At 35.1% G+C, this 26,815-nt stretch overlaps 1 protein-coding gene across 1 annotated transcript in view; it reads right to left on the bottom strand.

Moving 5' to 3' along the window:
• Nucleotides 1–26,513, bottom strand: part of tcf7l1b (transcription factor 7 like 1b) — a 113,681-nt gene extending 87,168 nt beyond the window's left edge. The window contains exons 1-3 of the mRNA XM_056464603.1: nt 25,683–26,513; nt 25,505–25,577; nt 22,275–22,402 (exon numbers count right to left, since the gene is read on the bottom strand). Of these exons, the coding sequence (XP_056320578.1) occupies nt 22,275–22,402; nt 25,505–25,577; nt 25,683–25,868 (387 nt within the window). The 5' untranslated portion in view covers nt 25,869–26,513. The remainder of the gene's footprint in view (nt 1–22,274; nt 22,403–25,504; nt 25,578–25,682) is intronic.
• Nucleotides 26,514–26,815: the final 302 nt, after the last annotated feature.

Below are 26,815 nucleotides of genomic sequence, written 5' to 3'. Positions count from 1 at the left end.
ATCACTTTGTTCCAGAGACGCTATTGGTTAAATGCCGGCAAAGTAGAACATGGAAGTAGCTTGAAGGGGAAAGCGCGAGTATATCTGTGGTCTGAAGGTCTCATAAAATTGATGACGACAACGCTGCCATAGCAAACTGTGAGAGATGTAAACCTGGGATAGCCTGCCGGGTATTTTAAGTTGACGTGCTATTTGTTTTTATATTGGATTTGTCTTATATTTACTGTTGCACTAGTTCAAAAGTGAATAATTGATGTTATTTATTACTTGATTGTTCAAGCTACCTCACAGAAGTCCTCAGTTTGGGTTTCGGTATCAGTAGATACCCAAAATCAAATGACTCTGACTCAGACTCGAGGGTAAAAAACCTGATCGGGACATCCCTAATAGTATATGCAGTATATGTATCGCAGACATGCATGATTTTTCTTCTAGTAAGCCAAAAATATATATATAGAGATATAAAAATCTATCACAAACACAGAATAACACATTAAATAGTGCAATTTTTCCCCTCTCACAGCCATTTATTTCTACCAGCAGAAATACGCTGTTGACTCGAGTTCAATTAGTCCAATGAGAAGCATAAAAGCATAAACACAGAGTTACATCAACTATAAAGAGACAAATGAACATCAGCCCCGTGCATGTAGCATTAATCAAAGGTCACGTTGAGCTGAGAGTACTTGCTTGTTTCTAAAAGTGCAAAAACATCTATTAGTGGGTTAAGACAACTGTTTATACAGTTGTGAAAGGAGCATCAACATGAGAGCGTTTGGCAAATACCTTTAAGGTCACCATCGGTCTCTCACTGGTGAGAGAATACACATGTTTAGTGTTTAAGCAGAATATTCAGTGTTGATGTTACAGTGTAGCTCATAATAGGTGCAGGAGACATAACAAAAGTTCAGTTTAATGAGAAATTAAAATATGTCATCATTCACTCACGTTCAGGTCAGCACTATAATCTTTCATTAAATAAAGCGCACTTAAATAGTTAGTTCACCAAAAATGTACATTTCCTAATCTACTACACTCAAGTAGTTCTAAAATTGTATGAATTTCTTGCTGTTGTTGAACACGAAACAAGAAAGTTGGTAAAAAGCAGCCATTGACTTCCATGGTAGGAACTAAAAAGATAATATGGAGGTCAAATGGTGTTTTGGGGTCAAAAAACAAAAAAATTAAATCAAGAATCTTGGTGTGATTCTGGAGTCAGATCTGAGTTTCAATAGTCTTGTCAAAGCAGTAACTAAATCAGCATACTATCATCTCAAAAACATTGCAAGAATTGGACGCTTTGTTTTCAGTGAGGACTTAGAGAAACTTGTTCATGCTTTTATCAGCAGCAGGGTGGATTACTGTAATGGGACTCCTCACTGGCCCATAAAGACAGTCAGATAGTTGCAGCTCATCCAGAATGCTGCGCCCAGGATTCTCATCAGGTCTTTGCACTGGCTCCCAATTACATTCAGAATAGATTTTAAAGTATTACTATTTGTTTATGAATCACTAAATGGCCTAGGACAGGGGTCACCAATCACGGTCCTGGAGGGTCGGTGTCCCTGCAGGGTTAGGTCCAACTTGCCTCAACACACCTGCCTGATTGTTTTAAGAATACCTAGTAAGACCTTGATTAGCTTGTTCAGGTGTGTTTGATTAGGGTTGGAGCTAAAATCTGCAGGACACCGGCCCTCCAGGAACAAGTTTGGTGACCCCTGGCCTAGGACTAGGAATGCTTAAAAAAACTATTAACCGTTAACTGAAAGGGTGCGTTTTTAACCAAATAATGGTACCAGTTAAATTATTAAAAAATATTATTTAATATATTTTTAAAGTTTGGTTGCATAAGGGGCCGAACTCGCTTTTTGCGTTGAGAGGGGCATCTTTTGAATGGTTCACTAACAGCCGCGAGTGTTTTACGCACTGATTATGCCCCCCGCACGCCTCAAGGTTTTGCTGTTGCGTGATGTGTGCTCGCAGTTGAAATAAAAGTCAACTCTAAACAGAAAAAGGTCATTACGGCCGTTTTCATTCTCCAATCAAATGAAAGCAGAGGCGGGGTTTCCACTGAGTCGACAGCAGTGTTTGTGTTGTCAAGAAGACTACGGAGACTTTAAGACATAAGAGAAACTAGTGGTCACTGTTTCAAGTTATCCAGAGGCTGTATGACTTTATGAATCTTGAATATCACAATATTATTAAATATTACAATAATAACAACATTGACAGCAACACTCGCGCACAATACAGCTCAACTGATTCAGTCGTTTCATCTCTTTTTATCGTCAAGGCAGTGTGGTGCGCCTCGCGAACGGAAACACTGCAGGTGCGTGAAGATGTCCTGTTGTTCTGTATGCTGTTGTCCGCATGTTAAAATAAATCACTATTTTAAATAATTTCTTTGAATTAAATAATAATTTAATATTAATCTGACCAGTTAACCGTTAATATTCGGTTAACAAGTGGTGGTTGTCGAAATTGTGGCAAAATTAACCAAACTGAGAATCCCTATAGGACCTCAACACATTACAGATACGCTGACTGAATACAAACCTAACAGGTCACTCAGATCTTTAAGAGTTCAGTCGAAGCAGGGTGAATCGGCCTATAGCTACTAACAGCGCCCCCCGCTGCTGGAATCAGCTTCCTGAAATGATCAGATGTGCTCCAGCATTGGGTACATTCAAATCCAGACTGAAAACACATCCGTTTAGCTGTGCCTTTACTAAATAACTGATCACACTATTACTCCTTTTCTTTTTCATTCTTTTAAAACCTGTTTTAACTCGTTTTTAACATTTTTTATTCTCTGTTGTTTTTATTTTCTTATACGCGTCTCTTTTATTCCTATTTATGTAAAGCACTTTGAATTACTATTGTGTATGAAATGTGCTATGTAAAAATAAAAAATAGCCTTTTTTCCTTTCATGTTCAACTCAATCAGGTTTGGAAAAAGTGGAGGTTGAGTAAATGACTGAATGTTCAGTTTTTGGGTGAACTGTCCCTTTAAAAGATGTTTGCTCTCTTTATAATATTGTGAAACAATGCTAAACAGGGAGTGTAAAGCAAAAATGACAAAAAGCACCATAAAGCATAGTGTCAGGCCTCATATGAATCAAGCAAAACCAGAGAATGAACCAATGTGACAATTTAAAACTAAATCAGCCAATAAACTTTCATTTTATAGAGTTGAGCTTAAGAAAGATTTCAGCTTTTTGGGTTTGATGCAATAAAACTACTTTTTTTTCCTCTTTAGAGCCAAGCAGGTCGTTGTTTTGAATACTCTAACAGTGTACTCACACAAGCACAGGATATTTTAAAGAACAAAACAAACACACTCGCACACAATAGCACTATTGACTCAATTGTGTCTTGAAGACTGAAGTGCAAAGAGCGTCTGGAAAGAGCCGCTAACACCTGAATGTGGGAAAAATGCCCAGTGGATCCTGGAACGACGTACAAGACTTCCCCCAAAAGACAAGACTAAACAGTTTAAAAAGTGTTTCCACTGAGGTGTGTTTGTTTGCCAGTGTGGGCGCCGCAACACAAAAGCCACAGTTACAAGGTTTGGCGAGACCCTTGTTCTGGGCCCAAAACCTGACTGTGTTAAAATAGCATGGGATTGTGCTGAACGCCCTTGCACTGGGAGCTAGAGACTGAAAATCAAATGAAAATGACGTCTTAGAAATGTTTTTTTTTTAAAGTATGACTGAATTTAAAAAACGTAAGCGTTCTAGGCAACAAAATGAGATAAAGTTTCTAAATTAAGTGCTAAAACTAATAAAACAAAAAATATAAATGAAAACAAAAGCCACATAGAAAAACACACCCAAATTGTCTAATAAAAACAAAAATTTAAATGCAATTTAAAATATAAATAAAGTTCAGTCGATATTACGGCTCATAATCTAGCCTTTCAAAATTAAATGTAAATTTAATTGTATTTCTTTACCTAAAATGAGCATTATTATATCTGTCTACACCAAATGCGATGCGGCAGAAACATTTAAATATCAGTCATTCGTTTAAATATCAGCCACTGCAAGGTAAAGGCTAATTTATACTTCTGCATCAAGTGATCGGCATGACCTACGGCGCAAGCCTTGCACGTTGCTGTGCATTTATACTTCTGCGTGCTGTTTGTGTTGCTCTGAAATAACACATCTGAAACGCTAGCTGGCAGTAGGTTTTTACTACCTTAATGTATTAGTAGATAAAACTTATTCTGAGGCAGGAACCGGTGGACACGCAAAAACTTTAATCATAAGTTATACACAAAACAACAGTTTCAATCTAGAGCTGCTTCACATCTCGACACTTGTAAACACTCGCTCCAACAGGTTCGCGCGTCTCTCACCTTCGCCCACAATTGTCAGCGCTACCAAGCCAACCAATCACAGAGCTTGCGCTATTGTGTTGTTGCAAAATGTGGTAACTTTTTTTTTTGAAAGGTGCGCATCGGCGACAGCAAGGGGTCTATGATTGCGCAAAGGCTGCGCCGGACCATATGCCTCCACTTGACGCTGAATATAAATCAGCCTTAAGGCTTATAATCTAATCAATATACATTTAACATTATTGAAAGTACATAGGCGTGACTGAGTGACTGATGTGGTTTGCACCAGTGTCTTCACAATACTGAAATTTCTAACTTCGATACGATACCTTGAAAAATATCAATATTCGATACTGTTGTCGATACTGTGAGGAAACCACCAGAGAGTGCAAAAGATCAAAGCTGCTATCGATACTAACCAAAAGCAAGATCCTACCGCTTTAAATATTCCAGTATCAATATTTGATAGTCACAGGCTGTTCGAAATTACCTACTACTCAGTAGTAGTGTTGTCACGATACCATAAATTTAGGCCACGATACTATAAGTATATCGGCTTTTGACGCACGTCACTTCACCTCAAATGTTATTTGTTTTTTTTTTTGTTATTTTGGAGATAACTGACCAACAAAAATACATTAAAATTAAGATTTTAATTTTAAAATTTAAGATTTTTCTTAGTGTTTCCTGTTGCTATTTTCAGTTTTTCTCATCTATTGTCCTTTTTTTTTTGTCTTATCTGGTAAGAATCCAAAGTAATTTACAAATTTTACTTTAGGGCGTTGTTCTTTTTAAGAGATTGTTGCGGTCATTGTAGCTAAACCATATTCACAGGAACAGAAATTAACTGATTCAGATGTGTGTTCGAAGCATCAGAAAACGTTCAATAGAGTGTTACAATTACAATAAAATAAAGTAGTCTATTGACTTTTCTATTGGACTTTTCCACATGCTATTAACTATTTGGGACTGTTAATGGCGATACTTTTGTTTACAAACTACAGAAGCACCGCAACGACGTCACGAAAATAGAAACTATTTCTAAAATACAAATTTCACCCAACACTGTCACAGATGGTTAAGACAAAAACTACTTTTAACATGAAAAAGATAACCTTTATTATATGTCATCATTAGGGCACAGTAGTTAAGTTTCACCTATTTTTATACGCATTTTGGATATGAAACATTTGGGATGGGAAACAACTGATGGCAAAGCCAAGATGCGCATACATTTAGAAAATGCGCATAAAAAACCTGAATGCATAACTGAGTATGAGTATGAGTAAACTATGATGGAAGCACTTTTACCGGACATATTCCAGCGCATTAAAAAAAGTCATGTGATTTTGTTATAATAGATCATGTGATGATACAATTGTGGATAAACCAGCAGGCTGAGCACATTATAAAACATCTGACATGTTGTTTTGGTCATTCTAAAACGCCTTAACCACTTCAGTATTAGAGTTATTATATTATAAATTAATTCCAGAAGAGTGTCTGTGCTTCACATCTCACGTCTGCAAGTCATTTAATAAATAAAGAAAAGATTCGCGCAGCTTCTCCTACCGCAGCAAATTCTGTTTTTACTGTAGATGTTTGGCGCCAGATAATCAGGACGTGACGATTTTGTTCTCTTTGACTCTTTGGATGGAAACGCTGCTTTATTCACATGTCTTTTATTCACTATTGCAGTTTTGCACGTAAATTGAATTCGCATCTTTAGATGGAAACACAGCAAGTGTCAAGCTGTTTGCGTTCAGTATTTTGCCTTTTATGCAAAAATAGCTTATTTTCATTTTATTTAAATTAAAATAACTACACATAAACATGCTTACTTTCACCCAGGGCTGTTTAAATTGAAGTTGATATTTAGCTGCATCATGTTGGCGTTTCGTAACATCTCATTTTTAACGAGGTTGATCGTAAACGCTGAACACACAACCTGAAGGACCAGGACATACACGCATACACTAACGGCCAATTTAGTTCATCAATTCCCCTATAGCGCATGTGTTTGAACTGTGGGGGAAACCGGAGCACCCAGAGGAAACCCACTCCAACACGGGAGAACATACAAACTCCACACAGAAACGCCACACAGGTTTTTGCATCTGAACTCTACGCATGTAAGGAACTGCCACAAGGCCTTGAAAAACATTAAGAATGAATGCGCTCGCTAACAGATGATTACAGTACGTGTCAAAACATGTCACCAAAATGAATAGAGGCATTGCTGTGGTTTGAGCAGGGAACATGTTGTAATACGGGACAATGACTGTTAGGAGATTATCTCTGACGGGCCATGCTGACTGTAACAACAGAGGACAAACTAGTGGATTCATTGCTACTTGTTTTTACATTTCAAAATCAACACTCAACAACAATCAACATTTTCTTTAATAGGGCTGGACAAGATATCGTAATACTATCGTTATAATTGTGATAATAGTATAACACACATGCATCGGTTAGGTTGTTTATCTAAATTTGACCAAACACATGGGGCCTTACTGTCTTTAGCCCCGCCTCCCCAGGAGATGCTGTCCTGCTATTCACTGGAGCGGCCCAAAGAAAATAAACAATAATGGGAGGAGTAAAGATGAGAAGGGAAAACGACTACAGCCAATCAGAGTCAAGATATCTGCTTAGATTTTCACTCGTAGGGTTTTAAACTCTAAATTTTGCCACCTTGACTGGATTTTTAGTGTAAATTAGAATTAATTAGATTTGAAAATGATCTCTTTATTTTAGTATAGTTATACAAATTAATTTTTTTAAAAACATGGCTATTAAAACCAGCATTTTTAAGGGAAATGTTATATCGTACGAAATATCGTTATCGCAATACTCAACAACAACATTGCATATTTTTCCAGTATCCTCCAACCCCAGTATTAAACCAGTAAAATGTAAATAAAGTAGTTTTTAAATCAACAATTCAACTTAATGATAAACGTATGTTTCCACTTCATTTGCATACTAAACATTTATTTGTGCAACTTGCTTTCATGATAGCTTTATTTAAACGTAGAATAAGTAAAGTTATACTGAAGGCTGTAGAACGCTTGATTCCGATTGGCTGATGAACATCCTAAGTAGTTCCAGGCAGTTGTTAAGCGCATTACATCTCCGTAAAAGTTACGTTGAATGATTTCAGTTATATCGCAGCTAAAACAAACTAAAAGATCTAATAAAAACAAGACTCTTTACATCATGGACGCATCACCACCTTATATGTGCATTATTTTCAAATAACCCAATGACCTATCAATTATTCCTTGCTTAAATGATCAAGACATCACTCAGAAGTTAATACAGAATGAATATATAAACTAAGAGTGCAAAAATGTAAAGGAAAAAAATATAGAATAAATTTTCTAGAGTTCGCTACCAAATTAAAAGACCATTTTTAGTATGAATGTAGCATTACAGACCAAATACTCATCCATCCTAAATATGTTCGAAATGGTTTCATATTGCAGTTCACGTAACAAGGAAATATGTTAATACTTTTCTAGAGCCACACCAAGAATGAAAGTACATTAAAATAATAATAACATTCCCAATGAGGCTTGATTTTTATTGCGCCAACAAAACGCATTGGGACAATACTCAATTTGGGAAAATACTCAATGTGTAGAGTTCGCTATAGTGTTACCAAACTAACTATTTTCAGTATGAATGGGTTTACCATTTACAGACCTAATACTGACATGAATTCAAACTCATTCATCCCAAATGAATTCAAAATGGTTTCATATTGCCATTTACATAACAAGGAAAGATTTTAATAGTCTTCTAGAGCCACACCAAGAATAAAAGTACATTAAAATAACCATAACATTTGCAATGCAGCTTAATTTTACTAGAAAATACTCAATGTGTAGAGTTCGCTAATAGTTTAACCAAATTTAAAAAAGTCTATTTTTAGTATGAATGTGTAGCTTTACAGACTTAACACTGGCATAAATTCAATCTAATTCAGCCCAAATATGTTCAAGACAATTTTAAATTGCAGTTTATGTAACAAGGAAAGATGTTAATACTGTTCTAGAGCCACACCAAGAATAAAAGTACATTAAAATAACCATAACATTTACAATGCGGCTTGATTTTACTGCGCCAACAAAAACCATTGGGAAAATACTCAATATGTGTAGAGTTTGCTAGTAGTGCAACCAGTTTCAGTATGAATATGTGTAGCATTATAATACTGACATGAATTCAAACTCATTCAGCCCAAATATGTTTGAAATGGTTTCATATTGCAGTTTATATAACAAGATGTTAATACTGTTCTAGAGCCACACCATGAATAAAAGTACATTAAAATAACTATAAGATTCCCAATGAGGCTTGATTTTACTGCACCAACAAAAAACATTGGGAAAATACTCAATGTGAAGAGTTTGCTAATAGTATAACCAAATTAAAAGTCTATTTTTAGTATGAATGTGTAGCATTAAAGACTTAACACTGACATAAATTCAATCTAATTCAGCCCAAATATGTTCAAGACAGTTTCAAAGTGCAGTTTATGTAACAAGGAAAGATGTTAATACTGTTCTAGAGCCACACCAAGAATAAAAGTCCATTAAAATAATAGTAACATTCCCAATGCGGCTTGATTTTACTGCGCCAACAAAAACCATTGGGAAAATACTCAATATGTGTAGAGTTTGCTAGTAGTGCAACCAATTTCAGTCAATTTTCAGTATGAATATGTGTAGCATTATAATACTGATATGAATTCAAACTCATTCAGCCCAAATATGTTTGAAATGGTTTCATATTGCAGTTTATATAACAAAATGTTAATACTGTTCTAGAGCCACACCAAAAATAAAAGTACATTAAAATAACCATAACATTTACAAAGCAGCTTGATTTTACTGCGCCAACTAAAAGTATTGGGAAAATACTCAATGTGAAGAGTTTGCTAGTAGTGTAACCAAATTAAAAGTCTTTTTTAATATGTATATGTGTAGCATTACAGACTTAACACTGACATTAATTCAATCTAATTCAGCTTAAATATGTTCGAAACAGTTTCATATTGCAGTTCACCTAACAAGGAAAGGTGTTAATCCTCTTCTAGATCCACACCAAAATAAAAGTACATTAAAATAATAGTAACATTCCCAACGCAGCTTGATTTTACTGCGCCAACAAAAACCATTGGGAAAATACTCAATATGTGTAGAGTTTGCTAGTAGTGCAACCAATTTCTGTCAATTTTCAGTATGAATATGTGTAGCATTATAATACTGACATGAATTCAAACTCATTCAGCCCAAATATGTTTGAAATGGTTTCATATTGCCGTTTATGTAACAAGGCAAGATGTTAATAGTGTTCTAGAGCCACACCAAGAATAAAAGTACATTAACATAACCATAACATTTGCAATGCAGCTTGATTTTACTAGAAAATACTCAGTGAAGAGTTCGCTAATAGTGTAACCAAATTAAAAGTCTATTTTTAGTATGAATATGTGTAGCATTACAGACTTAACACTGACAAATTCAATCTAATTCAGCCCAAATATGTTCAAGACAGTTTCAAAGTGCAGTTTACGGAACAAGGAAAGATGTTAATACTTTTCTAGAGCCACACCAAGAATAAAAGTCCATTAAAATTATAGTAACATTCCCAACGCAGCTTGATTTTACTGCACCAACAAAAACCATTGGGAAAATACTCAATATGTGTAGAGTTCGCTATAGTGTAACCAATTTCAGTCAATTTTCAGTATGAATATGTTTAGCATTACAGACTTAACACTGACATAAATTCAATCTAATTCAGCTTAAATATGTTCAAAACAGTTTCATATTGCAGTTTACCTAACAAGGAAAGATGTTAATGCTGTTCTAGAGCCACACCAAGAATAAAAGTACATTAACATAACCATAACATTCCCAATGCGGCTTGGTTTTTATTGCGCCAACAAAACGCATTGGGAAAATACTCAATGTGTAGAGTTTGCTATAGTGTAACCAAACTAAAAGTCTATTTTCAGTATGAATGTGTGTAGCATTACAATATTGACATGAATTCAAACTCATTCATCCCAAATATGTTCGAAATGATTTCACATAGCAGTTCACATAACAAGGAAAGGTGTTAATCCTCTTCTAGATCCACACCAAAATAAAAGTACATTAAAATAACCATAACATTCCCAATGCGGCTTGATTTTACTGCGCCAACTAAAAGCATTGGGAAAATACTTAATATGTGGAGTTGTCCTGCCGCTAGCAGACGATTCCTCGGGCCAAGCGTGAGCATTCGTCTCAATGACAAGCGCTGAGAAGAGCCGAGCTGCTTGGCCGACACACTCGATCCTTAAAAACAGTCCCGGCGGATTATTGAGGAATGTCAGCTCCGAGCAGGCCCTAAATCAATTATGGGAAATCTGCACGCCTGCATTTCCCCACATCTTTCCCTTCTGTCACTTCATACCTCTCCTTCTTTCCATCTTCCACTTATTTTGGTCCCTCTTTTTTTCCGCCAAACTCCTTTTTCTTTTCCGCTTTCACTATATGATGCTTTTTGAAAGGCGCAGAGACAGTTCTCCTCACAGCGAGATGAAGTTAATATGTCAAATGAGTGTGAGATCAGAACTGCTCAATGGTTTTGAAGGATCTTCTGTTGACCCGACTCAAGAACAACAACAAAAAAAAATTAAATAAAAAAATGTTTCCTTTTTACTGAATCATTTCATGAATATTAAAACCTTCAGCATTCACACGTGCATTCAAGGTTAGCAATCTGAATTAAAGTGTAGATCTAAACACACACACACACCTACAAATACAACACAACAGACGTCAGACTGATGCTTTAATGCGTTAAACAGTGCTTTAGCCAGAATTTTTCTTTTAATTTGGCAAAATTTTGTGTGAAAAGTTGAGAGTTCATCAATATGAAATCAAATACAATTAATTTTATTCACATTTCAGGTTTTTACTAGATTTGCTGAAACAGAATCTGTAATAATAATAATAATAATAATAATAATGTTTCTTTTTAGATTTTTTTAACATAACTTCTGCTCTTTATTACAATACAAAACCACAAATGTACTGGACTGATCACGGACCCATGCTTTAATGCTCTAAACAATGGTTTAGGCAAAAAAATAATAATCCTAAATCGGGCAAAATTTAGTGAGCAAAGTTGAGGTTTCATCAGTACAAAAAAAAAACGATAACTTTGCATTGAAATTTTCCATTTTCACTAGATTTGCTGAATCAAAATGTGTACTAAAACACATGCACATACGTTTTTCTTTTATTTTAACATCGCTTCTGCTCTTTTATAATGAAAACTGCAAACGTAACTCGATTAATCACAGACAGGAATGCAATTACAGATTTTGGTTGTGCGATTATAGTCAGAGGAATAATCAGGGATCCACAATTATCATGATTATATTATATTCATTAACAAAAACTGTACTAGCTTAGTAAATCACATGGAAACTCCTTATATTTTAAAGTGTTATTAATCATATAAATCAATAAAGGAACTAAACTTTCTATCAATCAATCAATCAATCAATCTATCTATCTATCTATCTATCTATCTATCTATCTATCTATCTATCTATCTATCTATCTATCTATCTATCTATCTATCTATCTATCTATCTATCTATCTATCTATCTATCTATCTATCTATCTATCTATCCATCCATCTATCTATCCATCTATCTATCCATCTATCTATCTATCCATCTATCTATCCATCTATCTATCTATCAATCAGTCCGTCCGTCCGTCTATCCATCCATCCGTCCGTCCGTCCGTCTGTCTATTCATCCATCCATCCATCCATCCATCCATCCATCCATCCACCCATCCGTCAGTCTGTCTATCCATCCATCCATCAGTCTGTCTATCCATCCATCCATCCATCAGTCTGTCTGTCTGTCTATCCATCCATCCATCCATCCATCCGTCAGTCTTTCTGTCTATCCATCCATCCATCAGTCTGTCTGTCTGTCTGTCCATCCATCCATCCGTCAGTCTGTCTGTCTGTCTGTCTATCCATCCATCCATCCGTCAGTCTGTCTGTCTGTCTATCCATCCATCCGTCAGTCTGTCTGTCTATTCATCCATCCATCCATCCATCCATCAGTCTGTCTATCTGTCTGTCTGTCTGTCTATCCATCCATCTATCCATCAGTCTGTCTGTCTATCTATCCATCCATCCATCCATCCATCCATCCATCCATCCGTCCGTCAGTCAGTCTATCCATCCATCCATCCATCCGTCAGTCTGTCTTTCTATCCATCCATCCATCCGTCAGTCAGTCAGTCAGTCTGTCTATCCATCCACCCATCCATCCATCCATCCATCCGTCAGTCTGTTTGTCTATCCATCCATCCATCAGTCTGTCTATCCATCCATCCATCCATCCATCCATCAGTCTGTCAGTCTATCTATCTACCCATCCATCCATCCATCCATCCATCCAACTAACTGAGTGGGTCTATTTATCATAGTGGGTGGGTCTTTGCCTATTAAGCTAACCCATTGGCTACACCCTAGGCACCAAAAGTGATGTGTAAAATTATAAATACACATTTTTTTAAATAACCAAATTTTGAGACTTTAATTTACTAATTTAAAAATATTTAATATTTAGCTTTAAAAAGCTTGTTATTGTGACATTACAATTCCAAAAATCACATTATAAACCAAATATAATGCAACACCACAAACTACAACAACCCCATTAATCTCAATGTGGGAATCACGAGTGTATGCATGCACATATGCAGGATCTCTATGTTCTGAATGCTGAAGAAAGTCAAACAAAATAAAAAAACACTTAAAGGATTAAGGAATGGTTATGAAATACAAACAAAACCAAAGCCACAGGTATTCAAAACTCTACATCCCCTTTGGCAATGTTGCCCCTTTTTATATACTGGACTGGAAAACTATAAATATTACATGAAACGTATGAATTCAGAGGAGTTTTCAATTCCACCTCAGGGATATCCGAGCAGAAGAGTACATATTAGTTTAGAAGCAGCACGAGTACAAGTTTAGTCTATTTGTGACTGCTGTAGGTTTCACTGTGGTATTCAAGGCCAACTGGTGCTCAACCTCATATACCTGTAACATGATTTGTGCGCTTGTAAAGTATTTACTAAGAAAATAGAAATAAATGCAAACAAACTTACCCAGCGAGACCGCTTCACAGAACTGATTTTACTGCGTTTTCATGAATATAAATATTGTATGTGCGACATGTACTACAAAAATCTCCCGTTTTAGTGTCTGCATCAAATTAAATTGATGAATTTATTTCAATTTTGTTTATTTTGACCAAGCATTTTCTTTTGTAAATCTTGGTTTGTTTTTTAATTATGTAGAAGCACTTTATTTTATATGCTTTAATCATTTTAATTGCTTTCTCATTTGATTTGTTCTTGTTGTTTGTGGTTTTGTTTATTTTTTGTGAAGCACACTGGTCAACTTTGGTTGTTTTTAATAGTGCTTTATACATAAACGGTCATTATAAAAACTTTATATACAAGGATAACATCAGAAATACAAGAGAAGTGCTTAATTCAATGATTAAAATATTTTTTGGGAAATTAAATGTCAAATATTATAAGGATTGCAATGTATAGTTTCAGAAATGTGCGAGTTTGCAATGGTCACATCGCAGAGATCAGCAATGTAGTTGTAATTAGTTGGCCAGTAGTAGTTAACAACATAGTGGAGTCGTTTTAAATTTTAACCTTAGAGTGAAAGTTTATTATTTGCATGTGTTTAAGTCCTGTGACTGTCATCATTTCAAGCTATTTTAAGCCATTTGGACACAATACATTAAACATTTGTAGGTTAAAGTGTACATTATATAATTATTTACTCAATGAAAACGATACATTGCTGTTTTGTTGTTATTATTATATAATGATTATTTAATCTCGGTTTATGAATACCGTTTGACTCCACAGAAAAATCATAAATCATAATTTATTTGAATCCTTTCTTTGTTGTATTGAACTTTGCTTGACATTTTTAAACGGGTGTCTATATTGTATTCAGATACACTCCCCTACAGCAATCAATCCCAAATTATGAATTATTTACAAGCTATTCAAGTCATGTGGTCAAATTGCATTTATATCGTAATATATATTGCAGTAAATTGAAATATTCTAATGTCAGTTTTTTGCAATATAGTGCAGCCCTGATAGAGCTGAAATCAGAATTATTAGCCCCCCTTTGAATTTTTTTTCTTTAAATATTTCCTAAATAATGTTTAACCAAGCAAGGAAATGTTCACAGTGCGTCTGATAATATTTTTTCTTCTGGACAAAGTCTTATTTGTTTTATTTTGTCTAAAATGAAAGCAGTTTTTAATTTTCTCAAGGTCAATATTATTAGCCCCTTTAAGCTATATTTTTTTAAAAGTCTACAGAACAAACCATCATCATACAATAACTTGCCTAATTACCCTAACCTGCCTAGTTACCCTAATTAACCCTTGAAACGTCACCTTAAGCTGTATAAAAGTGTCCTGAAGAATATCGAGTCTAATATTATTTACTGTCATCATGGCAAAGACAAATTAAATCAGTTATTAGAAATGAGTTAATAAAACTGTGGGGGGGCTAATAATTCTGACTTCAACTGTATATATAGAAATATACTACATTTTACTCTGTTAAATGATGCTGACAAATGGATAAATATATGTAGATAATTAATAAGAAATGTTTTTCAATCAAACTGCGATCTCAAAATGTCCTTTATTACGCATTTAATTGAGTCTTGTTCTAAATGAGACGAAACATTTTTGACGTATAATCTTATAGTGAATGTCTTGGTAAAAATATGATTGTGTGATTTCTGGTACCTTTAATAAATGAGAGGGGGACAAAGGCTGTATAAAACTTCTATTGTTTTGACGCCTGAAAAACCCTTTTTGTCTTTGACCCACGTTTAGACCAAACATTTTTTGCAGTAAAATAATTTCAGAAATAAAACTGCTATTGGAAAAGAAAAATCTTCCTTTTGAAACAAGCTCCATCTTTCATCTGGTGTTAAAGTTTAATCGCTTTCATCCTTACAAAGAACATTCTCTAAAGCCTTCGGTTTTTTCTGTTTAATCAAGTTTCTCAAATTCTCCATTTTACAAAACATTCAGCCTGTTGTACAAAACTGAAGCTTTTGAATGCCTTTAAAGGATGACATTGTTAAATTACTCAAATTCTGAACGAAAAAAAAAAAACAGCACAGACTTACGCTCTTACAGGCAAGCATAGTCTACATTTCTGCTAGGGGTGTGAACATACATTGGTCTCATTGTTAGATTCAATTTCAATCATCATGTCATTGATTCAGTTTAATTCAATACTCCATCCACAATATTCTATTTTACTTTACATGTATACAATTTCATCATTCAACATAAATCAACATAGTCAGATGTATGAACTGAACCTTTCATTTTTCCTGCTCAAAGAAAACATTAATCGAGTTCGAGCTATAAATACACAAATAAATGCTAAAAGTAGAGTTTTCACCCAGAAATTTTAATTCTGTCATCATTTACTCACCCTTTACTAGTTTCATAGTCTCTTTCTTATATGCTAAACACAAAAGAAGATATTTTGAAGAATGTTGAAAACCTGTAACCATCCTGTGACTTCTGCAGTAGTTGTTTTGCCTTTATGGAAGCCAATGGGAGCTAAATTGGCCATAGTGTACGAGTATGTGTGTGAATGTGTGAGTGTATGGGGGTTTTCTAGTAGTGGGTTGCAGCTGGAAAGGCATCCACTGTGGAAAACATATGCTGGAATAGTTGGCAGGTAATTTCGCTGTGGCCACCCCTGATAAATTGGTGACTATCCCGAAGGAAAATGAATGAATGGAAGCCAATGGTTACTGGTTTGGAACCACTTGAGGGAGAGTAAATAGTGAGTGAATTGCCCTTTTTGGGTGAACTATCCCTTTAAAAAGTACACACTTCAGCACAATCAGTACTGAAATTTGAAAAATGAGAAATACTAGAACTATAGTGCTTTGTAAAGCTCTGATTGGTCAAGCTCAATAGAAATGACTGTGATATGGTGAGTCACGAATATTGACGTTGTTTTGAAAGCTGCGTCTATCAGTGCTCATATACACTGTAAAACCCAATAAGTTAAGGTAACTCAAACCATTTGAGGAAACCGATTGCAACAAACCATTTAAGTTCAAAAACTAATCCTAATGAGTACTGTTAATTTAATCCATTTGAGTTAATGAAGCAAAAGTACTGTGAACTTACTTCATTTAAGTTGAAGTAATGCCGTATTTAACTCATTACCTTCAACACTGAGTTCAAAACTCTTTTCAAATGAGTAGAATGATATTGGAAATGATATTTTTTTCTCTACAATGTATATTACAAAAAGGGCTGGGCCGATAAGTGATTTTATATCGAATGGCGATAAAATTGTGTGTCAGTAACAATGATAAGCTCTGGACTTTTCTTGCCAACAATGGGAATCTAGAAGTGTGTTGATATTAGAGATGTTCCGAATTGGCTGAAAACGTTATGCGATTTAATGGATAATTGCATGTTATGCAATTTAATGAACGGTACTCTTAAATCTGGAAGCATTAACAACTTATATCAACATGTATATCGTAGGGCTGCTCGATTATGGGAAAACGCAGTCACGATAATTTGGGTCATAATAGTAATCACGATTATTCAAAACGATATACAGTTGAAGTCAAAATTATTCGTCCTCCTGTGAATCTTTTTTTTATAAATATTTCCCAAATGATGAGCAGATTCAGGAATTTCTCACAGTATTTCCTATAATATTTTTTCTTCTGGAGAAAGTCCTATTTGTTTTATTTTGGCTAGAATAAAAGCAGATTTAAATATATTTTAAGATCAATATTATTATCCTCCTTAAGCAATTTTTTTTTGATTGTCTGCAGAAGAAACTACTGTTATGGAATGACTTGCCCAATTACCCTAACTTGCCTAATTAACCTAATTGAGCCTTAAAGTGCACTTAATTCAATGTACATCAATGAATGATGCATTCAGTACACACTTTTGGTAATTTTCACGTGAAACTGAGCTTTGCAGAGCAACAAACGTGTACAACTGGAAAGAGAGCAGTATATGATGCAATAATCGTTTTATCTCCATTAGTGTTTTTATAATCGTTAGAAGCTAAAACAAAACTGAATTTTGATTAATTGCACAGCCCTAATATATCGTTAGCGTTCAATATGGAAAATAATTTTGCCAAATCACCCAGGCCTAACTACAATTTCTCCAGATGACTTAATTAGCTCTATTTGCAAAGTCATTACATTACTACATTAACTCATAATCTTTATTACATAGTTACATAATCTTTATTAAACTACTTTATGCGCAACTAAAATGCTTTAAACTATTAAAATGCTCATATAGTCACAAGGCTTATAAACACATGCAGATTATAAACTTTCACTCTATTATGGTTCAATTCTGCAGTATGTAAACAAATCTTGGTCCTGGTCATCTATAATCCAACTCAACATTGCATATCTTTACGATGTGACTATTGCGGATGCACACATTGCGCTATCGATACTCAAACGATATATTGTGCAGGCCTAGTCTATACTATTTTAAAACGATAATACATGATAATACCATGATAGGTCTATGATAATGGATTTCTCAGTAGTGGAAGTCGTCAGTTGTTAAACTTAATGTGCAGTAAACGGGAGAGTACAACAAATGTTTTTACAATCCTATTTACTGAAATAATAAAAGAAAAACTCCACAATGGTGCGATCAAGACTATATCAGAAAAAGGAAAACAATAGTGTGAGACCAGCCTGATCTCACGAGAAAACGTAAGTATTTTACGTTTTGACAGTTTAGTGGCTAATTCGTACGAATTCGTACGAGTTCAGTCGTACGAAATGGTACAATTTTAAAAAGGAGGCGTGGCACCTAACCCCACCCCTAAACCCAACCGTCATTGGAGAATGAGCAAATCGTACTAAATTGTACGAATTAGATCGTACGAATTCGTACGAATTAGCCACTAAAAAAAAAGTTACGAATTGCCGTGAGATTGTGTTGGTGAGACTGATAACGGCAGCCAGAAGAGAGAATAACGTCAGATTTACTGTCCTGCCTTCATCCACACTGCATTACACACACCCCACACAAGCAATCATCCATTTTTTTGATGATATAATACAGATGCATACATTTAAAATCAATTCATTCTGCCACCCCTAGTTTGTGCGTTTGTTTAAAAGTTGGAGCGCCACCGCAGCTCATCCTTCAGATTCTGACGGGCTTCTTCAAGCTGTGTTTGGAAACGTCCTTATGTGATTTTGACAGCTGTGACTGAGGCTGTCTGAGCGAGAGCTTAAGATTAGTGTGTAAATATCTCAAGTATGCCAACCACTCATTGTCTAAGGCGAAGCTTGCTCTCGAGGTGCCGACTGACAGGCTGAGCTCATCTGCCTGAATGACCTCCCGTTTTACTCCATCCACACTTATAGATACGCGATAGGCTTACGGACGAGAGTCGGTAGATATCTCTTACACTTCTCTATTATATTTTATGCATGATTCGGGATGATCTGTCTTCTGGAACTTAAAATACAAGCGTGATCTGTTTAGGTTGTGGAGGTTATGAACTTCTGATTCAAATACTATGAGGTATATAGAGAGTTATATATGGCTTTCTTTCGAAGCAGAAGGAGAAACGTGCATCTGGATGTATTCAGTTATGGGGTCATGTTTCTGTGGGAACAAAATCTGTTGACGGTCCCCAATCAGCTAAAGGAATAAAATAAGTTATAATCCTCATCCTGAGTGACATCATCTGAACGTTTGCTAGTAAGCCCATATTAGCCTCTATATATTAGCCTCCTCCATGTGAATTATGGTAGAGAGATAGCAGAGGGCTTCTGTGATGGTGAAGTGGGGTTTAATTCACCAAAATTTGAGGCAAGTATGATGGGAATTGTCCTGCAAATACTTTGCCATGGCATATGATTCTTTAAAGGGGTAGTTCACACACAAGTATTCGCCATTTACTCGCACTCAAGTTGGTCTAAACTAAGGCTGGACAATATTATATTTCAGCATCGATATCCCATCCACAGTAGTCACATCGCAAGATATGCAAAGTTGAGTCTGAATTAGAGTTGATCAGGAGCTATAAGAACATTCAAATACAGAACTTGAATAATTCAACCTAAAATAAGACTGAATTGAGCTTATTCTTCACCTACAGTACGAGCGGGTGCAGACATTAAATATTTTCGGCTCTAGACTTACGCTCTCATTGATTTTCAGTCATTAAAAACAGCTTGTTATGTTGCAAACTGATATTTTCTTATTATATTAATCTACTTTTTATGTATAGCCATCAACACACTTGTTTGTAGAGCAACTAGTGTGACCGTTCCTACTCCTTCGCCAATAGACAACTCAATCAGAAGCTCTAAAACACGAGCGCATCTCCACATTGCTAAAATAAGCTCAATAGTCTTGATTGTATAAATAATTTCTTACAAGTATTGCTCCTGAATATTGTAATCTCTCTTGAAATCCTCACACACAAAAAACACATGCAGAAGATCGACTTTCCCTCCATTATATAAACAGAACACCACAAATCTCGTCTGTTTTGATCTGTGGATTCTGTAATCCCAACTCAATGTTGCATATATTTGTGATGCGACTTTAGCGGACGCAAACATTGCGATATCGATGCTCAAACTATATATAGTGCAGCCCTACACACTCACAGTCCTTAAAAACACATGCAGATGATCGACTTTCCCTCCGTTATAGTTCAACACCACACATCTCATGTGTTTTGGATTCTGGTCAACTATAATCCCAACTCAAAGTTGCATATATTTGCGATGTGAATATTGTGGACGCACACGTTGTGACATTGTTGCTCGAACGATATATATTGCGCAGGCCTACAATAGAGCCCTAATGTAATGGTTTTTTGGAACAATATTCAAATACAGAAGTTGAATAATTCAATCTGAAATAGTACTGTATTAACCTTATTCTTCAGCTACGAGAGGGCGCAGAGATTGAATATTTTTGGCTCTAGACTTCTGCTCTCATTCGCTTCCATTGATTTTCAGACGTTAAAAACAGCTTGTTATATTGCAAACTGATATTTTCTTATTATATTAATCTACTTTTTATGTATAGTCATGAACACACTTGTTTGTAGAGCAACTAGTTTGACCGTTCCAACTCCTTCGCCAATAGACAACTCAATCAGAAGCTCTAAAACACGAGCGCATCTCCACATTGCTAGAATAAGGTCAATAGTCTTGATTGTATAAATAATTTCTTACAAAGTATTGCTCCTGAATCTTGTAATCTCTCTTGAAATGCTCACACACTAAAAAAACACATGCAAGAAGATCGACTTTCCCTCCATTATATAAACATAACACCACAAATCTCATGTGTTCTGTGGCTTTTTTGTCAACTATCCCAACATAACTCAATATTGCACATCCTGCGAGGTGATTATTGTGTATGCGCACATTGCGATATCAATGCTCAAACGTTTGCAGGTACACCCCAAGGCGATGTCGAGGGTGGGATGAAGCAGGATAATTCAAGCAGTGGACTCTTCCCACAACAACACTCTATGGGCCGTAGAACAAAAGAGATCTGGGTACCACAACTGCTATGCATCTCGTCTGTAAGGAGCAGCCATTAGGCTAATGAGGGCCTATGGAGATCCCAATGAAGCCATCAGCATTCACTCAGAATGACAATGTAAGACTAACGCCTCGGGATCTGAATGGAAGGGATTGGGAAGGAGGGACGAGTGAAAAGAAGCGGAGAGGCCAAGGAAAACTTGTGCGAGTGTCTGGAGGGAGGAGGGAATGGAGGGGGAAATCGTAACTTTTCACTCAAACGCTTGGCCGGGTCCAATCAAATCACGAGGATTTGAGCTCTGGAATAAACAATGGTTGTAAAATGTGTTGATTTGGGGAGATGGCTCTGAGTTTGGCCCCAAAAAATAAAAAGAAAAAGAAACCGGGAATGTTTTTTTTTCTTCGTGAAAAGACCCAAGCGTTCATTCTCTTTTTCTGCAGAGCGCTGACGCATAACACGGCAGCAAAGCCATACATGAATGCCCGCTGAGTTCTTTGCAAATCGGGTTGAAAAGACCCAATGCTGGGGCTAAAAGGGCAGTCAACCTTTCCCAGACATGGACACAAACTCAAAACACATCTATAGGGAACGACCAGGCAATCTCGGACACCCAGATAGAGTTTCACCGTGACAGACCTCTTCTCTCCAACCAGACTAATCTTATTTAAAGAACGCTAAACAAGTGGCATCAGAAAATGCTTAATTACAGCCCAGTGGCAGGCAGCGGTGAATTAGATTCACGGGGTATTAGATCAATTAGCCAAGCATTTCACCAATTCACATGAGCGTATTCAAACACCGAATTGTGGCTGCAAAACGCCAGATTTTGGCAAATCTGATCCAGCAATAACCGGACATGATCTCTCAGAGCACAATTAAATGAATACAAATATGTCAAGTAGCTTGAGTACACAATTAAAACCAATTAAAAAGTTTAAATGCTTAAACGACAAGTCATAGCATGCATTTTTAAAAAATGTGAAATTACTCAAATGCATCGACTAAATCTAAATTTGCATCATTTTTTACACTCTTAACGAACTAAACATAGCTTTTAATCGTACATAACGAAAAGAACATGATGTAAAATAGCTCTTAATCACTGTGAATCTCCAAAAAACACTATTTATAAGAAGACTTGTTGGTTCTTTTCTATAAAAAACTCATGGAGCTCTTAAAAAAAACTCCAGAGATGCACAGAGACTGATAGTGTGTTTAGAGGCACTCACCGTTCTTGCGCTCGGAGACAGGGCGCCGTTGGACAAGTAAGGATTGGCGAGATCTGGGATCATTAGAAACGGGTAGCCTGGATAATGGGGGCTCTTAAAAAATCCTCCATCTTGCTGTCTTCTCAGAGCTTGACGGTGGAGAGAGGGATGATTATGGACAAGGGTAGACACAAAAAGTTAGGCAAAGATCTAGTATGGCAGGCGGATTTAACATTTCTGCATTAAATATACGGACACTTCCCTCAATTTGTAAACATGTGCATATTTAATAATACTAAATATTAATACAATGTTTAAATCTACAAACAAAGTGTGCATATTTTTACAGACACTTCAACTTTAAAACAATAAAGAATTTAAAATAATATACATATTTAATAGCACTAAACACTAATAAAATTTTTAAAAGCTGCTAAAAAGTGAATGCATTTTTACAAAGACTTCCCTCAACTTTAAATCAATGCAGAATTTAAAATAATATCCATATTTAATAACACTAAACACTAATACAATTTTTTTTTAAGCTGACAAAAAGTATGCATCTTTACAGGCACTTCCCTCAACTTTAAAACAATAGATAATTTAAAATAATATCCATATTTAATAACACTAAACACTTATAAAATTCTTATAAGCTGCTAAAAAGTGTACGTATTATTACAGAGACTTCCCTCAACTTTAAATCAATGCAGAATTTAAAATCATAAACATATTTAATAACACTAAACACAAATACAATGTTTAAAAGCTTCCAAAAAGGTGAATGTATAATTACAAAGACTTTATTCAACTTTAAATCAATGCAGAATTTAAAATAATATACATATTTAATAACACTAAACACTAACACTATAAATAACACTATAAATAACTATAAAACACTATAAATAACACTAACACTAAGCTTTTTTTAAGCTGACAAAAAGTTTACGCATCTTTACAGGCACTTCCCTCAACTTTAAAACAATAGATAATTTTAAATAATAAACATATTTAATAACACTAAACACTAATAAAATTTGTAAAAGCTTCCAAAAAAGTGAATGTATAATTACAAAGACTTTACTCAACTTTAAATCAATGCAGAATTTAAAATAATATACATATTTAATAACACTAAACACTAATACAATTTTTAAAAGCTGCTAAAAAGTGTACGTATTATTACAGACACTTCCATCAACTTTAAATCAATGCAGAATTTAAAATAATATACATCTTTGATAACACTAATACAATTTTTTTAAGCTGACAAAAAGTGTACGTATTATTACAGAGACTTCTCTCAACTTTAAAACAATAGATAATTTAAAATAATATACATCTTTAATAACACTAAACACTAATAAAATTCTTATAAGCTGCTAAAAAGTGTACGTATTATTACAGAGACTTCCCTCAACTTTAAATCAATGCAGAATTTAAAATCATAAACATATTTAATAACACTAAACACAAATACAATGTTTAAAAGCTTCCAAAAAGGTAAATGTATAATTACAAAGACTTTATTCAACTTTAAATCAATGCAGAATTTAAAATAATATACATCTTTAATAACGCTAAACACTAACACTATAAATAACACTATAAATAACTATAAAACACTATAAATAACACTATAAATAACTATAAAACACTATAAATAACACTAAGCTTTTTTTAAGCTGACAAAAAGTGTACGCATCTTTACAGGCACTTCCCTCAACTTTAAAACAATAGATAATTTAAAATAATAAACATATTTAATAACACTAAACACTAATACAATTTTTAAAAGCTTCCAAAAAAAGTATATGTATAATTACAAAGACTTTATTCAACTTTAAATCAATGCAGAATTTAAAATAATATACATATTTAACAACACTAAACACTAATACAATTTTTAAAAGCTGCCAAAAAGTGTACGCATCTTTACATCCACTTCCCTCAACTTTAAATCAATGCAGAATTCTGAATAATATACATATTTAATAACACTAAACACTAATAAAATAAATCTGCTGAGTGTACACATACATGTTTTTATTTAACATTTGTAACTAATCCAGTATATAAAGTATGTTTTTTATTAAAATTATTAGCAATTATTTAACCACTGAAACTTATTGGTGACAGCTTCATTGTTACTCATCATTTCACCTCATTGTTATTGGCAACAAATGCGCATTATCTTGGATTAAAATATGTATAGGATTGTATAGAGTTCAGATATTACCTATTCACTTTCAAATGATCTGTATTAGTTTCTGCCACATAATCTTGTTTTTCAAAATTATATTCATTCATTGACAACTATGTCACTGAAATCATTTCTATCCCTAAAAGTGCACGTATCTGTACAGACACGTCCCTCAACTTTAAAGCAATGCAGAATTCAAAATAATATACATATTTAATAACACTAAACACTAATAAAATAAAACAAATCTGCCAAAAGTGTACAAGTACATGTTTTTATTTAACATTTGTAACTAATCCAATATATAAAGTATGTATATTTTTATTAACACTTTTTTATTAGCAATTATTTAACCACTGAAACTTATTGACAGCTTCATTGTTACTCATCATTTCACCTCATTTTTACTGGCAACAAATTCGCATTTACTTGGATTGAAATATGTATAGATTGTAGATATTACTTGTCTATATTAGATGTTCACTTTCAAATAGTCTGTATTGGTTTCTGCTATATAATCGTTTTTCATAATTATATTCATTCATTAGCAACTATATTTCACTAATGCTTATTTGTGTCACTGAAATCATTTATATTCCTAATTTAAAGTGAAACATTTATATATTTTTGCACAGGTTTCAGTTGCTTGAGGCTCTCTTAATGTTTAAGTAGCATTACTACAAAATATAATACATATGTGACAAACGTAATACTTGAGGGAAAAGTATTATTATACAAAGAATGGTTATCAGTCGAATTGAAAACAATATTGTGAGTATTAGCAACAACAACATACACTTAAAGCACAATTAAAGTACTATTTTACTACTTGTTGGAACTACTGATGTAAAATGAGTTGAAACAACACATTTTTTACAGTTTTAATGGGGACAACTTAATTAAGTTCAATCTACTTAAATTTGTGAAAACTATTAAGTTGACTTAATGAACTGTGTTGGGAGAACATAAAGAAATTGTGTGGTACATATAATTGTTTACAGTGTAAAAATGGATAGTTGTTAAATCGGCATGCCACAGCTCTTACCTTCGGTGAAATACTCTCGGGCTTTCTCATAACTTTCAAGATCTGCTCTTGGTTGAGGTCGCCTCTCGGTTTGCTGAAGGAAAGACGAAAAACAAAACAGAAAAGTTATTTTTTCCGTCGGCAAACAACCACATCCATGCGCGTCTGTCGGCATGCGGTTGCGTCTGACTTAACTTACCTCAGAATCGGACGAACTGCTGTTATTTTCCGACTCATTCACCAGAGACGACTTCACATCGTCCAGATCTCTCTCTGCGGACACGTTTTCGGAGATTTTGTCCTCCTGTTCGCCTTCATCTTTAAATGAGATCATTTCATCGTTAGCCCCGAGCTCGTCCCCTCCGCCTCCGTTAAGCTGCGGCATGTTTAACGTTACGGGCTTGTCTTGCAAACGGTCACAAAATCTAGAGTTTGTGTCGACCCTGAAGTGCACGGAAAACAGCGCAGTCCACTCAATGCGGGGATAAAACTTTCAGAAATAATCCTTGACGCATGTATTTAAATCCAAGTTGTCCATGTTTACCTTCGAGAAACGATCACACGGTATCCTTGTCGTAAACTCTGCAAACTCCCAGCAACCGCCTTGTCCTCTCTACTTACTGCTTGTCGTCAAACTTACCAAACACAATTAAAAGTACTCGAAACAATTGTCGATTCTGTAATCCACAAAGCTAAAAGTTGATTATTATGTTTCTTTTAAAAACACGCAACCGTCAGTAGCGTAACGTGAACGCGCGTGCTTGATTGCAACAAAAGTTGTAACAACGGTCGCGGCGGCTCCGTAGTCTCTATCCCAAAGACGTGTTTTAGTCAGATAAAACACAGATTCCTCCGCGAATCAGCTGCTCGTTTCGTCCACGTTGAGAATTGCGACCGTCATGTTTGCGCAGAGAAAGCACGGACACCGAAAACGGCGTGTTTGGACTGCGGAGAGGATCCGTTTCCCTGTACGTTGAGCCGCTGATGGGGAATGCGCGAACAGCAGCGCGCCAGACTCGCTCTCTCTGTGTGTGTGTGTGTGTGTGTGTGTTTGCTGGACGAGCAGAATGCAGAGGAGGAGTTAAGCACTGAAAAACGACACTCCATTCAACACACACACTCTCTCAAGAGAAGTTTAAAGGAACAGTTTGTTCAGAGCTTGATTCTTGAAATAGTTCAATGACACCAGGGCTTGGGATTGTGTTATTAAAGCAATATTGCAAGAACACGAGCGCACCATAATGTGCAGGCATGTTCACGTCAAGTTTAGCCAACTATTTAATGTATATACAAACATAAATTGTTTACAACAATATTGTCAGTTTTGCTGAC

The sequence above is a fragment of the Danio aesculapii genome, chromosome 8, assembly GCF_903798145.1.
Source record: "Danio aesculapii chromosome 8, fDanAes4.1, whole genome shotgun sequence".
NCBI classification, from domain to species: domain Eukaryota; kingdom Metazoa; phylum Chordata; class Actinopteri; order Cypriniformes; family Danionidae; genus Danio; species Danio aesculapii.
This window is presented reverse-complemented; position numbering and strand designations above follow the sequence as displayed.